General features: G+C 45.2%; 1 protein-coding gene across 5 annotated transcripts in view; it reads left to right on the top strand.

The window, feature by feature from the left end:
- The window catches only part of SYNE2 (spectrin repeat containing nuclear envelope protein 2), a 553640-nt gene that overhangs the window by 206385 nt on the left and 331464 nt on the right, over positions 1–15791 (top strand). For all 5 annotated transcript variants that reach the window (XM_073570820.1, XM_073570828.1, XM_073570812.1 and 2 more), the window contains 4 exons: positions 8351–8452; positions 10677–10805; positions 15067–15182; positions 15263–15551. In XM_073570820.1, coding sequence (XP_073426921.1) covers positions 8351–8452; positions 10677–10805; positions 15067–15182; positions 15263–15551 — 636 coding nt within the window. The remainder of the gene's footprint in view (positions 1–8350; positions 8453–10676; positions 10806–15066; positions 15183–15262; positions 15552–15791) is intronic.

Here is a 15791-nt window from a genome sequence, read left to right as displayed (position 1 = left end):
TTAGTGTTAAAGCAGTGGGAGAAACAACCAAAACTCCACATAAGTACCAACCCAACAACCTTAAAGGCACGTAGGGCCAATAGAGGTACAGTTAGTGCTCTAACAAAGATATTTTACGGTGAGTACCAAAAGTCCCTCTTTACTGCTTCATTGGGGGACACAGGTAACCATGGAATGTCCATGGGTGGGAAACAGAAAAAAGGCAAAGAAAACAAACTTGGGTTGGCTGGTGCATAACCCCCGCCTGCTGCACCTTCCATCCCTGGTTTGCATCAGACGAGGCATGGGTATGAACCCTGTAAAACCTTGCAGAGGTGTGCAAAGATGACAAGGTCACAGCTTTACATATCTGCAAAGTCGAAGCTTGGTGACGAATTGCCCAGGAAACTCCCACCGCCCGGATGGAGTGAGCCTTTACACCAGGAGGAGACTGTTTGTCCTGAACGCGGTATGCTTCCAATATTGCCGAAAGACTCCAACGGGCAATAGTGGACCTGGAAGCCCCTTACGACAACCTTCAGAGATGACAAATATGGCTTCAGAGTGATGAAAGGAAGCAGTTCTTGAAAGGTAGACACTGAGAGCTCTGACCAGATCCAACTTTTTGAAGGTCTTCTCTAGTGGATGGATTGGAGAAGGACAATTTCTTCATTAATGGGTCTGAGGACCACCTTGTCCTGATGTAAAATCAGGAACGGAGAACGGCAGGATAATGCCGCCAAATCAGAGACTCTTCTGATTGACGTAATAGCAACTAGAAAGGCATCTTTCCATGACAGGAGAGAAAACGCAATGTCTTGAATGGGCTCAAAAGGAGAGCACTGGATTGCGCAAAGAACAAGGTTAAGATCCCATGGATCTATCAGAGAATGATAAGGAGGTGCCAGGTGGGCGTCTCCCTGAAGAAAAGTCTTTACCTGGGAACGAGAAACCAGATTTCGTTGGAAAAGAATTGACAGAACGGAAACTTGACCCTTGAGGGTACTGAGTGATAGACCAGAGTCAAGAAATGAACAATGGATGTCTCAGCCACAGCGCTAGCGCTATAGTCTACTCAGCTGCAAAATATTAGGATAATACCACAAAATTCCTCCAAATGAATAAATAATTAAACGTTTTAATATATGCGCTCAGAGATAGACTTTTAAATAAACTAAACTCACTCTATAAATAATTATAGAAAACTAAGTAGCCAACCTGAATTGCAACCTCCAAGCAGCGATGAGGGTCAGGCACCGCCTACTTGACTCTTTAGAAAAGACTTCAATAATAAAAAATCAAATAATAGAGGAATTTATACTTCAGATTTTGCCACATACAGCATAAACCATGGGGCTAGGAAGAGGAAATTGTCCATAAAGAGAGGAAAAAGTTACCTTGAGGTAGACTTCTTTGAACTAATGGTACTTAGCAGTCCAGGTCCTGTGCATGGAAGATCCAAATGGAGCGGCAGCGATAATAATAATAAAATCCAAAGTATTGCCACCAAGTTAGGAGGAGGGTGGTTTAGTGCTGTAGGTTGCGGACGCTCGTCCCGGCCGGAGACGTGCGTCCTCTCTGCAGTGCGCCCTCCTGGGCTTGAAGCGGTAGCGGCGCACGCCGAGAAAAGCTAACAAGGTCCGCAGGACCTTGTGTGACGTCACAGTCACGTGATCGCTCACGTGACTAGCTATGGAGAGCGGTGAAGCTCAAAAACATCCGACGCGTTTCTGAATCAGCGGATTCCTCCCTGAGGAAGGAATCCGCTGATTCAGAAACGCGTCGGATGTTTTTGAGCTTCACCGCTCTCCATAGCTAGTCACGTGAGCGATCACGTGACTGTGACGTCACACAAGGTCCTGCGGACCTTGTTAGCTTTTCTCGGCGTGCGCCGCTACCGCTTCAAGCCCAGGAGGGCGCACTGCAGAGAGGACGCACGTCTCCGGCCGGGACGAGCGTCCGCAACCTACAGCACTAAACCACCCTCCTCCTAACTTGGTGGCAATACTTTGGATTTTATTATTATTATCGCTGCCGCTCCATTTGGATCTTCCATGCACAGGACCTGGACTGCTAAGTACCATTAGTTCAAAGAAGTCTACCTCAAGGTAACTTTTTCCTCTCTTTATGGACAATTTCCTCTTCCTAGCCCCATGGTTTATGCTGTATGTGGCAAAATCTGAAGTATAAATTCCTCTATTATTTGATTTTTTATTATTGAAGTCTTTTCTAAAGAGTCAAGTAGGCGGTGCCTGACCCTCATCGCTGCTTGGAGGTTGCAATTCAGGTTGGCTACTTAGTTTTCTATAATTATTTATAGAGTGAGTTTAGTTTATTTAAAAGTCTATCTCTGAGCGCATATATTAAAACGTTTAATTACAGAGTCAAGAAATGCTTGGAGATAAACCAGGATGGAAGGAAGTGAAAAGGACATAGGGACCAAATCAATATCCTCACTCCACCGAAAGAAGGCCTTCCAGTATCTGTGAAGTTCCGCCCATATCACAGTCCTTGCTACCTCCTCTATGACCTGTTTGCTGCACATCCCACCTTGATGGTTTATGTAGGCGACGGCGGTGGCGTTGTCAGACTGTATGTGGACCGACTGGCATGCAAGAAGGGACTGCCAGAGTCAAAGGGCCAAGAAAATTGCCCTGATCTCCAGGAAATTGAGGGGAGAATGGCCTTTGGGAGTTCCAGCAATTTTGCCTTGTGTGATGAAGAAAAACTGCTCCCCATCTGAAGAGACTAGCGTCGGTGGTGATGACCTGCCACCAGAGAAGAAGGAAGGATTTTCAGCACAGGACTGAGGCGGAGAGCATTCACTAAGTCAGAGACTGCCTAACCTTGAATGGCAGTAGAATGGGCCAGTCCAGGGAAGCGGTCCTCTTGTCCCAAGCAGACAAGAGAGGCAGCTGAAGGGGACGGGTATGCAACTGGGCAAAGGGCACTGCCTCCATGGCGGCAATGATTTTCCCCAGAACTCTGATGCAGAGCCATAGGGCGAGTGGAGATGGCTGTCTTAGAGTGCAAATTACCTGGCAGAGAGAGGAGAACTTCTCCCCTGAAAGGAAGACACGGGCCTGAACCGTGTTGAGTCTCATTCCCAAAAACATCAGGCATTGTGCTGGGATCAGGGAGGACTTCTCCCTGTTGACAGTCCAGCCGAGTTGGACCAGAGTGTCCAGAGTGATCTGACTACTTTGGTTGCAGTCTTGATGGGATGGCCCTTTGATAAAAAGATCGTCCAAGTAAGGGATTATGAGAATCCCCTTGGACCGAAGGATGGCCATGACCGCTGCCATGACCTTCTTGAATACTCTGGGAGCAGAAGCCAGGCCAAAGGGAAGAGCTGTGAACTGAAAATGATCCTCCTGTATCACAAATCGAAGGAATCTCTGATGCTGAATACAAATTGGAATGTGAAGATAAGCATCCTGAATGTCTACAGAGCAAAGAAATTCCCCTGGTTCCGTGGAGGTGATTAAAGGAACGTAGGGGCTCCATCCTGAAATGACTGATCCGAACGTGACGGTTCAATCGCTTGAGGTCCAAGATCGAATGGAGGGACTTATCTTTCTTCGGGACTAAGAAAAGTTTGGAGTAGAAGCCTGAAAACCACTCATGCTAGGGAACGGGTACGATCACTCCTGCGTGAAGTAGGGAAGAGACGGCCTGGAGAATACCTGGGGACTAAACCGGGAGTCTTGGTGTTTGAGACTGAAAGAAATATCTTCCCAGGCGGGGGGAGGGGGAGAGAAAAGTCAATTTTGTAGCCAGAGGTCATGATGTCTCTGACTCGGGCATCGACGACCACCAACAACCAGGGGACGAGAAGAAGCCGGCCTCCCACCCTGGATAGATTCCCAGGTGGGGATGACTTGTCACACCGAGCAGAACCTGTTGGCATGGGACACTGAGGGCCAATGGGGTGCAGGTTTGAAGGATGGCTTCTTCCTCTCCCCTTGTGCAGAAGAGCGGTCCTTGTGGGAGGAAGGCCCTGAAGGAGAGAAGGGCCGAAAGGAACAAAATTGAAGCAATCTCTTCCCATTGACAAGCCGTTTAGGTTTTGTCACGTGGACACGTCCTGTGTGACACGACCCGCAGGTCGATAACTAAGACAACAAGACACGGTACGTGTAACTGTCCTGTGTGACACGACCCGCAGGCCGGTAACTAAAACAACAAGACACGGGGGAAGGGGAAACAGTTACAACGGTGGGCCCTGCAATAGGGAACGGGGATGTGGAGACCTCCTGCACTCCCCTGAGTCAGTGTCCCTCACACTCCTAATGTTCCCTATACAGGCTCCTCACCTGTCGCCGAGCCGGAACCTGTCACCCTAGCACACCCTACACCTATCCCTTGCTAGGGAGCTGGGTGGTGCAGGCACTGGCCCCACCGCTGTACTAATATACAACAGGGAAAAATACAAACAGGGATAACACCACTTTGCTTTGCTCTGTTGCTATTGCTCCCAGCAACAGAGTCCACCACCAGAATGCAGCTTTCCTCCAGAATAGCTGCTACTTCTCCAAGCTTTGTCAGAGCTGCAAGGAACACCTCTCTGTAATTCCTTCCTTCACCAGACTTTACACCAGAGCTCCCCTGAGCTGCTCTCTGTAGTTCCTTCCTTCACCAGTCTTGGTTGGAAATGAGCAATATCACCAACCCTGAGCAAAAGCTCAAAGGAAAAAAAAAAAGTTACTTATTCAAAACCTGTCATAATCCAGCTTGGATCATGACAGGTTTGGACTGAGAAGAGAAGTGCTCTTTCGATCAGTAGCATATGAAATTATTTGATCCAGCCTGCTTACACACAGTCTGGAGCCTTGGAAGGAAAAGTTACCGAGGGACTTTTTAGATGGAGGATCCACCTTCCATGCTTTCAACTTGAGAATGCAGCGTATAGCAAGGATGTTGCTGGAAGCCCTGGAGGAACAATTGGCTGTATCCAAGTCAGAGGTCAGAAGATATTTCCCGGCATGGGCAGTCTGGTTTGCCAAATCGGTTAGCTCATCTGAAGAGGCTGCCGCAAGAATACCTTGCTGAAGCATCTTTGCCCAGGCAGACATGGCCTTTGCTACCCAGGTGGAAGCAAAAATGGGACAGAGGGAGGCGCCAGCCGCTTCAAAGGCTGACTTAGCCAAGACACCAATCTGACTATCTGTAGTGTCCTTAAGAGATGCGTCCGGCAGAGACAAGACTGTCTTCGAAGACAGATGAGAGACCGACGGATCAATAATAGGGAACTCTGTCCATCTACTAATAAGGTCTGTACTAAAGGGATAAAGAATGCCTAGCTGCTTCCTTCCTGGGAAATGCTTTTATGGGTGTTCCCGGTGTTTAGACATAATTGCCTCAAATTCCCTGTGGTTGGGGAAGGTCCGGGAAGGATGTTTCACTCGTTTGAAAGAAAAGGAGTTCTCCTGCATAGGGACCTCATCCTCCTTCAGATTACGAGTTTGGCTAATTGCCACTATAAGGCTATTTACCATATCCTGCATTTTTGAGACCTGGTCCATATCAGACTCAGACTATGAATCGACATCTGACCCTGAGGAGGGGGAATGGGATAAGGATTGCATCCTGGAGGATGCAGAGGGATCTGGGGAACTGGAGGAGGAACTGGAAAGAGCCAGCTTCCTTGACTTTGTACCTGATCTGTCCCTGTGAAGGTCATGGTCAGGTGTGTGTGAATCACTGTGAGAGGCGTTTGGAGCACTGGTAGCAGTGGACAAGTGCGGTAGTCGCCCTAGGACCTGGACCAGGGACTGAGATACCTTTGTCAGGTCCGAAACCAGTTGGAACATAGCAATAGCCCGCTCCGGAGGGAGGAGGGTACTCTCATCCCGGGTGATAGGGCGCTCCTATGGGGCAGACATGGTAGAAGGGCTGCAGGACTGACAGAAAGGGGAAGGCTGACCTGAAGGCCACTTCTTTTTGCAGAGGGCACTGGCGTAATGAATACTAGTAGGCTTAGAGGTGCAAAAAGAAGCCTCTCTAGTGTTGAGCATAAGTCGAGCTTGGTAATACTGCAAAGATAAAGAGAGAGCTTACCCAATGCCAGCGACGATCAGCAGATACTGTGTGGATGCTGTGTCCTCCTGTGTGTCCGCAGATCAGATGCAGAGAACGCAGGTATGGCGGTATATCAGAGCTCAACAAGCTGCAGAGGCGCAAGGACTGATAAGGCATCGGCTGTGCTGTATTACAGCAAGTACGATTCACTGCTGTGGGCGTGGCTAAGCTGCCAGCTGGTGAAAATAGAAAGTATCCCTCCGATTGGCTGACAGGCCAGGGGCGTGAGCAGCCAGTAAGGGGAAGCTCCATGATAGGATTAAGAAGCGCACTGCAATGCGTGGGGCTTGGCGAGCACGGAGCAGGACCGAGAATGAAGAAGAGACGTCTCCTATTGACTGAAAAAGGGAGCGCAATTCAAAATCGCGACAGGGAATGGCCAGAGAAAGATAGGAAGAGGCGTGGCCAGAGAAAAAAGAGGGTGTGTGTTGTGAGCTCATTTTCGGGTTTGCCTCTGGCTTCTGGTGAGGGTTATGGAGCTGGCTGTGCTGACAGAGGAGTAGTGAGTTCTCTATCTGGACTCCCTCTGTTGGTGAAGGGAGGTAATGAAGCTGATCTAAATGGCAGAGACGGGCACCTGAGGAAGAGGACTGCGATTGGACATCAGGAGTTTCTGATTTGATTTAAGGCAGCTGACTCCCTAGTTTCTTGCTGGTGATTTTTCCTGACTGTGGCTCCTGGTTTCCAGTTTGGTTCCTGCCTTCCTAAAGCTAAGTTTTCTCTGCTATTGTTCATATGAGTTTTTGTCTGGTTTACTTAGTTTTTGTGTTCAGCCAGCCCTGGCTGAGACTGGGCTGAATCCCCATTTTGTCTCTGATCAGTTGATCTCTTTTCCTCTGTCTTCAGAATATACCTGAGTGCTGATATAGTGATTTGAAGTCTAGCGACTTCAGGGCCTTTTTCTATCAGGCGTGTTGGACATTCTTTTTGGCAGGGTTTTTTGCGTGATTGCAGACAGCAGCTTTTCTTTCCTGTCCTTTCTAGTTAGCGGGGGCCCCATCGTTTGCTCAGCCTATCTTTCTACCTGTGTCTATGTTTTCATCTTGTTTCACCGACAATACATGTTTGGGGCTGTCTATTGCTTTGGGGTCTGCTCTGGGGCAGTTTAGATTTTCCCTTTCTTTCTTTAGGCTTATTTAGTTCTCCGGCTGTGACGAGGCGTCTAGGACCACCATAGGCACGCTCCACGGCTACTGCTAGTTGTTGTGGATAGGATCAGGGGTCTGCAATCCGCTAGTTACCAACCTCTCCGGTTTTCTGGGCTTAGCTTGCTTTTTGTTTTTTCCTCCTCGGTGACTCATTCATAACAGGTGTGCCTGGAAATACTGAGACCAGCCACAGAGAAATGGCCGCAGCTGTGCAGGTTTGTCCTATACACTAACGCGGCCTATCCCATGTGTGGCAGATGCAGGGGCAGTAAAACGTCCCAGGCCTGTCACATGCAGCTGCGGAGGGAAAGTAGGGGAACATACCTGAAAGGTGAGGTCCGGTCCCTCTGCGGCGATGAGGATATCTTCAGGAGCCCTCAGATGGATGAGGGTCACTGGGAATGAAGAATCATCCTCCTTCCCGCACCTTCTCCAGATGGTGCATAAGACGGCGTCATCCCTTTACAAGAAGGGGAAGGCCACCACTGGTGACCACCATCTTCCTCCCAGTCCTCTCCGAGGAGAGGGGTGAGGTGGGGAAAAGGCTAGGAACCGGCCACCCATGAAGATAACGGGATTAGGTCCTGCCTTGCGGAGACCACACTGCTCTCTTGGTCGCATAGGTACGGGAAAACAGGGTGAGAAATTACACCCTGTTACCCTAAGGAAGAAGAACCTGAAAGACAAATTAAAAAGTTTAATTAAAAACACAACAGAGATCCTGAAAAGGAAAATGCGGATCTGGGATCAGATCCAGGTCTGCCTCCAACAGACACTAAGCAAGAACTGAGGTACTTAGTGCCTGTCGTGGTGGGTGTATACTGCTGAGGAGGAGCTATTTACCTTTTTTGCCTAGTGTCAGCCTCCTAGCGACAGCAGCATACACCTCATGGTTACATTTGTCCCCCCATGAAGTGATAAAGAAACAGTTTTCTGCTAAGACCGCATTCAGACGTCCGTTTTTCACATACGTGTTGTAACCATTTTATTCCCAGATAGAACATGAGCAGTTCACAGCAAATCGTGGAGAACTGACTGATATTGATCTGAGTCAAAGATAAAACTAGTAAATGCAAATTAAAAAATTTGACAGCACTCAGAGTCTCTAAATATAATATTATTATTTTTTGCTTTGCTGTCAGATTGAGCTCCAGAATCAAGAAAAACGTTTGGAAGAAATGAGTCAGAAATCTATAGAAATACAGAAACTTTTACAAAGCGATGAACTTCCCTTTGAACTGCAGGTAAAAAAAGTAAAGAAGTATATGGTTCTCTATATGTATTGTGAGGTAGCGCTGTCATTCAAGTAGGGGATACTTGCTCAGCAGCCACAAAATCAGTTCCGGCACAGATCTTCCATAAACTCATAACAGTCCATGCGGTTTATTTGGCATCATAAACCCACAGAAGCAACATAAACTCCATATAACAGCATAGCGTCCATTATAGCTTCACTCTGTTAGCAATGTCCAAGACGCAGACTTTTCAGCCTCACAGTTATATCTCACCCCGTCAGGGTTCTCTCATGGCTGCTTCTCCATACTGCAGACATTCATTCCCTCCAGGGAACTCTCAGGCACTTGCAGCCATTAAACACAGCGTCCACACGTGCTGTCAGGCAGGAAGCCCCATCTCAGCGGGACCTTCCACACTGGACCAACCAGGTCCCAGCATTCACTCCCATGTGACCTACCCTGGCCACATTATATGGTCCATAGCCACGCCCACCGGGTCACATGACTCTGACCTCATCACAGGTCCTTCAAGCCTTTACACACTCTTTACAATAGTGCTTTAAACACACCCCCTGGGTGGGTTTGTTGGTAACCAGGTCCGCCCATCTCTCTAGTTACCTGGAGACTTCTCCCTTACACATTGAAACAACATCCCAGCAGTATCACTGCTGATCAACACATAAGTCTCCATCCCAAAGCCACCCACTTTGAGATACATAGCGGCCATTCAGTATTCTGCCATTCATCCTTTCTCCTGGGACATCCACACAGCGCCCCCTAGCTGACTCAGTGGTTACTACACCACAGTATATACAATAATTGTTCTTGTGGCACTTAGGGATCGAGGTATTTATACAATGTGGCTTACAGGACGTGCTTCGGACATATTTCTCCATTTTCCCTGTTCCTGCTGAAGAAAAGCCTCCCGACAGCATGATGCTGCCACCACCATGTGTGACGGTGGGAATGCTGTTTTCAGGGTGACGTGCAGTGTTAGTTTACTACTCCATATAGCATTTTGCATTTATTCCAAAAAATTCTCCTTTGGTCTAATCTGACCAGAGCTCTTCCTTCCATATGTTCGCTGTGTCCTCTACATCGCTTTTTGCAAACTGCAAACTAGACTTCTTATAACTTGCTTTCAAAGATGTCTTTCTTCTTCTGCTCTTCCATGAAGACTAGATTTGTGGAGTTTGCAACTAATAGTTGTCCTGTGGACAGAATCTCCCACCTGAGCTGTGGATCTCTGTAGATCCTCCAGAGTGAACATGGGCCTCTTGGCTGCATCTGTAGTGCTCTGCTTGCTTGGCATGTCTGTTTAGGTGGGCAATCATTGAGGCTGTAGGAGAAATTGGCGCAAATAGGGTCTTATCCGATAGACAATATAATTTTTATCAGATTATACTAACCAGATGTATCCATTGTTAGAGCATAGAATGTAGGTATCAGGTGCAGCTGATCCACGAGTCAGCTTCTTAACTTCGAAACGCGTTGGATAAACCACTATTCTTCTATCAAATCCTACCTGGATCTGTGTCTCAATCTTTTCAGCAGTGCAGAATTTTTCCACAGAAATCCTTCTACATCTATGTTTATTTGGGCGGTCATGTCTTGGAAGGTTTGCAGTTATGCCATACTCCTTCTATTTTTGATAGCTTTAACAGTGCTCCGTGAGATGTTCAAATCTTGAGTTATCTTTTTATAACCTAACCCAGCTTTACTCTTCTCCACAACTTTATCCCTGACCTGTCTGGTGTGCTCCTTTTGTTTTCTTGATGCTGTTTGATCTCTAATGTTCTCATACAAACCTCTGAGTCTTTCACAGAACAGCTGTAGTTATACTGAGAATAAATTACACCCAGGTGAACTTAATTTACTAATTATGTGACTATTGAAGGCAGTTGGTCACTTAGGATTTTATTTAAGGGTGTCACTACGGAGGGGGGCTGACTACAAATACATGTCACAATTTACATATTTATATTTTTTAAAATATTTAGAAAGCCATTTATCATTTCACAAAAGCTTGCTAATTTGTGAGTGTAATGTGAAAAAAATTTTAGAAAAGTTTGTGGGGTATGAATACTTTTCAAGTCTCTGTAACTGGTGCACAGTGCCATGACTAGTAGAAGGTGAGGAAAATGCACAAAAGTACTATAGTGTCTACAGAAGTAATGGTTTCATATTTTTTTTTTATTTTCCGTGAATTTACTTTTTGTTCTCCTCTTATTAGGTCATTAACGATTCTCTGGTAAATAAACTCACAGCGATATCTACATCTGTATCAGCCGTGTCCGCAGCTTCTGACTCGCCAGATAGTTTTACATGGGCCGAAGAATTACAAGAAGTGACAAGAAATGAGGTGAATCCTTCATGGCTTGCTAGGATCCGGCATTAATTTTCTAGATTTTTAATTTGATCTTTAAGTTGAAAGTGTCATCACAAAATGACCTATTGTATAAATTGGATTTTGATGTTAATTGTGTTTTTTTGCCAATTAGAAATCTTGCAATTGGGGCTTTTTTTTAGACTTTAACGTCCAGCGAGATCGCTGATTTTGTGACGCGCCAGCGAGATCGCTGTGTGTGACGGGGATCAGCGACCGGCCCCCCTGCCGGGTATCGCTGATCGTGCTCGAAAAGCCTGGGCCATTTTTCGATCGCTGGTCTCCCGCTGGCCAGCGCGTATCGCTGCGCGTGGCAGCGAGAGACCAGCGATCAGCGACGCTGGATGCTGGTTTCTAATGTAAACATCGGGTATCCAGGAACCGCGGCTCCTGGATACCCGCTGTTTACATTAGAAACCAGCGACCAGCGTCGCTGGTCCTGATAGCTGGAGGGGCTGTCTTGTGACAGCTCACCAGCATTCAGCCTAACAATGTCCCAGCGATCCCATCATGTCGGATCGTTGATGGGATCGCTGAGACATCGTTATGTGTAACGGGGCCTTTAGACTCTGACCTTATCTTTGTATTTAATATAAACACATTGAATATAAACACATGGGCCATGCACACAGTGAACAAGTCTGTAGTACAGTGTTCACACCACCAAAAGACTGAAACACAGAATAACAAACGTATAAAAATACTCTGTTCTAAAAAAGTAACAGTAAACAGCAAGTGCTAGTAAAAAGATGATAACAAAACAGGGTATTTGGTTGATACGTTTTTTACAAAAAATGTATAATAAGCCGCTCTACCAACCGTCAAGGTGTACCCATATCAGAGCAGTCCCTAACCTATGTATTTAAAAACCTGTCCATGTGTATGGTACCTATATGAGCAGGATTCAGTTAGGTAATGTCCGATGTGGACACGCTGTGTAAGACGGCTTATACAGTCATATGTTAAAGTTTGGGCACCCCTATTAATGTTAACCTCTTTTCTTTATAACAATTTTGTTTTTTGCAACAGCTATTTCAGTTTCATATATCTAATAACTGATGGACTCAGTTATATTTCTGGATTCAAATGAGGTTTATTGTACTAACAGAAAATGTGCAATCTGCATTTAAACAAAATTTGACCAGTGCAAAAGTATGGGCACCCTTATCATTTTCTTGATTTGAACACTCCTAACTACTTTTTACTGACTTCCTGAAGCACTAAATTGGTTTTGTAACCTCATTGAGCTTTGAACTTCATAGCCAGGTGTATCAAATCATGAGTAAAGGTATTTAAGGTGGCCACTTGCAAGTAGTTCACCTATTTGATTCTCCTATGAAGAGTGGCATCATGGGCTCCTCAAAACAACTCTCAAATGATCTGAAAACAAAGATTATTCAACATAGCTTTTCAGGGGAAGGATACAAAAAGTTGTCTCAGAGATTTAACCTGTCAGTTTCCACTGTGAGGAACATTGTAAGGAAATGGAAGAACACAGGTACAGTTCTTGTTAAGCCCAGAAGTGGCAGGCCAAGAAAAATATCAGAAAGGCAAAGAAGAAGAATGGTGAGAACAGTCAAGGACAATCCACAGACCACCTCCAAAGACCTGCAGCATCATCTTGCTGCAGATGGTGTCACTGTGCATCGGTCAACAATACAGCGCACTTTGCACAAGGAGAAGCTGTATGGGAGAGTGATGCGAAAGAAGCCGTTTCTGCAAGCACGCCACAAACCGAGTCGCCTGAGGTATGCAAAAGCACATTTGGACAAGCCAGTTACATTTTGGAAGAAGGTCCTGTGGAGTGATGAAACAAAGATTGAGTTGTTTGGTCATACAAAAAGGCGTTATGCATGGAGGCTAAAAAACACAGCATTCCAAGAAAAACACTTGCTACCCACAGTAAAATTTGGTAGAGGTTCCATCATGCTTTGGGGCTGTGTGGCCAATGCCGGCACCGGGAATCTTGTTAAAGTTGAGGGCCGCATGGATTCAACTCAGTATCAGCAGATTCTTGACAATAATGTGCAAGAATCAGTGACGAAGTTGAAGTTACGCATTGGATGGATATTTCAGCAAGTCAATGATCCAAAACGCCGCTCCAAATCTACTCAGGCATTCATGCAGAGGAACAATTACAATGTTCTGGAATGGCCATCCCAGTCCCCAGACCTGAATATCATTGAACAACTGTGGGATGATTTGAAGCGGGCTGTCCATGCTCGCGATCATCAAACTTAACTGAACTGGAATTGTTTTGTAAACAGGAATGGTCACAAATACCTTCATCCAGGATCCAGGAACTCATTAATAGCTACAGAAAGCGACTAGAGGCTGTTATTTTTGCAAAAGGAGGATCTACGAAATATTAATGTCACTTTTATGTTGAGGTGCCCATACTTTTGCACCGGTCAAATTTTGTTTGAATGCAGATTGCACATTTTCTGTTAGTACAATAAACTTCATTTGAATCCAGAAATATAACTGAGTCCATCAGTTATTAGATATATGAAGCTGAAATAGCAGTTGCAAAAAACAAAATTGTTATAAAGAAAAAAGGTTAACATTAATAGGGGTGCCCAAACTTTAACAAATGACTGTATGTACACGGCCCACAAGGGAGGGGTGGAGACCTCCATAATCTTGCAAAAACAAGAAACCAATTGAATATAAACACATGGGCCATGCACACAGTGAACAAGTCTGTAGGACAGTGTTCACACCACCAAAGACTGAAACACAGAAAAACACAGTATAACAAACGTATATAAATACTCTGTTGTAAAAAAAGTAACAGTAAACAGCAAGTGCTAGTAAAAAGATGATAACAAAACAAGCTATTTGGTAGATACGTTTTTTTGCAAAAAATGTATACTAAGCCGCTCCTCCAAACGTCAAGGTATACCCATATCAGAGCAGTCCCTAACCTATTTATTTAAAAACCTGACCATGTGTATAGTACCTATATGAGCAGGATTCAGAAAGGTAATGTCCGATGTGGACATGCTGTAGAAGACGGCTTATATGTGCACGGCCCACAAGGGAGGGGTGGAGACCTCCCTAATCTTGCAAAAACAAACGGACTGCTCTGATATGGGTATACCTTGACGTTTGGTAGAGCGGCGTAGTATACATTTTTTGCAAAAAATGTATCAACCAAATACCCTGTTTTGTTATCATCTTTTTACTAGAACTTGCTGTGTGCTGTTGCTTTTTTACAACAGAGTATTTTTATACGTTTGTTATACTGTGTTTTTCTGTGTTTCTTATCTTTTGTATTGAAGCATCTAATGAGCGTGTACAAAGGCCATTGTGAAGGGAGAGGGAGCAGGGGAGATGTGACATCACCTATTGTGATTGGTGGATGCTGTGTTATCACGTGGGTATAGAGATGTTACCTTTCGTTGTAATCCTGTCTGTAAGGATAATGAAACTAGTGAAAACTCTTCCTGAAAGGACAGGAAACGTGGGTCCAAAAATGCATTGGTGAAAGTTTCAAGTTATTTTTATTTATTTGTTTGAATACAGATTGTGATATGAAAAAAAAAATGTTGCGATTTTTTTAAAATATATGCAGCATAAAAAACTATAGCTCATTTTCTGATTAAACATTTCCCTTATGGGGTGTTCACCTGATGGATAGTGATCTAATTGTTGGATATGCCACCACTTTCTGATCTGTGGGGGTCTTACTGCTATAGGTCCGACCCCCACTTTTCAGATTATAGTGCTATTCCGTATCATTCAATGAGTGAATGCATCTTTAAGAAGAGGTTTTCTAGGATTTATGAAAAAAATATTTGAGAATATCTGAAGGCTTAAATGGGTTTTCCAGCAGGACTCAAATACTGATGAACTGTCCTCAGTATAGGTCACTAATTTCAGATCGGTATGACCCACCGATTAGTTATTAACGGCTCCTGCGGTGCTAAGAAATACAGTGTAAGAAGCTGGAACAGCACCTCTAGTGGGTACTGCAGCTTAGCACTTGTTGAACAGTATGATGTTCCCCGTTAAAAGTCCCTTCATATGCTCAGAATTGGATAACTTGCCAAAAGGCCATAGAAATGTGTACCCTTCGAATACTAATGTCTCTAGACCATTTTCTGCTGTCCTAATATCCTAAAGAAGAAAGATAACCAATACAGATAAATAGAAATAAAACGCTTGTGCCGAGTATCACGTGGCATTAGGAAATATTATTAACTCTTTTTTTATATATTTCTGCTTTTACCAGTCTGAGTCCCAAGCTCCGACATTAGCGGAGATCTCTGTAACGGAGGTAGAGCCTGAAACCGCAGCAAAAGACACCCAAGAAAGTGCCACCGCTACTTTGGTGGTGGGATCCAAGAGGTAACAAGCATGGGGTATCATCTGTTGAACGAATAGCTACATGTCACCTTTACTAATGCAAACCTTGTTATACCACATAGGCCTGACGCCCAGGAGGATGCACAGGTGGAACCACAAGCCGAGACCGAGATTGAAGCCCTGAGGCTGAGACTGGCAGAGTTACAGAAGAGACGGGAAAAGCTAAGCTCGGACCTCCAACCTCGACTATCAGACAATGAAAAGCAGCTGAGAAGCTTCAGAGAGCTTCTCCAGGAAAGTCAGGACATGATGGGGATATTGTCAACGGAGATATCCTCTGCCGGCACTAGACATCATGGTCACTGGCTGGAAGTCAAAATGCTACTGGAAACCTTCACGTTGGATTTGCAGGCAAGACAGTTGCTCATTTTGGAGGTTTTTTGGGAGGATATCAATACTTACAATGTTTCCTTAGGATAAGTTCTCAATGTCTGTTCGGCATCCAAATAAATCAGCTGATTAAAGGGGCTTTGATGTATCAGCAAACATCACATCTCCTTCATTGTTAACCCTAATACAGCACCACATCGTACATGATTATGGCTGCTCATGGTGCGGACACCTAGTCCTGCGCAAGTGAGTCCTATTCAA

This window comes from Dendrobates tinctorius, unplaced genomic scaffold (assembly GCF_039654945.1).
Source record: "Dendrobates tinctorius isolate UK_male_01 unplaced genomic scaffold, ASM3965494v1 ptg000006l, whole genome shotgun sequence".
NCBI lineage: Eukaryota > Metazoa > Chordata > Amphibia > Anura > Dendrobatidae > Dendrobates > Dendrobates tinctorius.
This window is presented reverse-complemented; position numbering and strand designations above follow the sequence as displayed.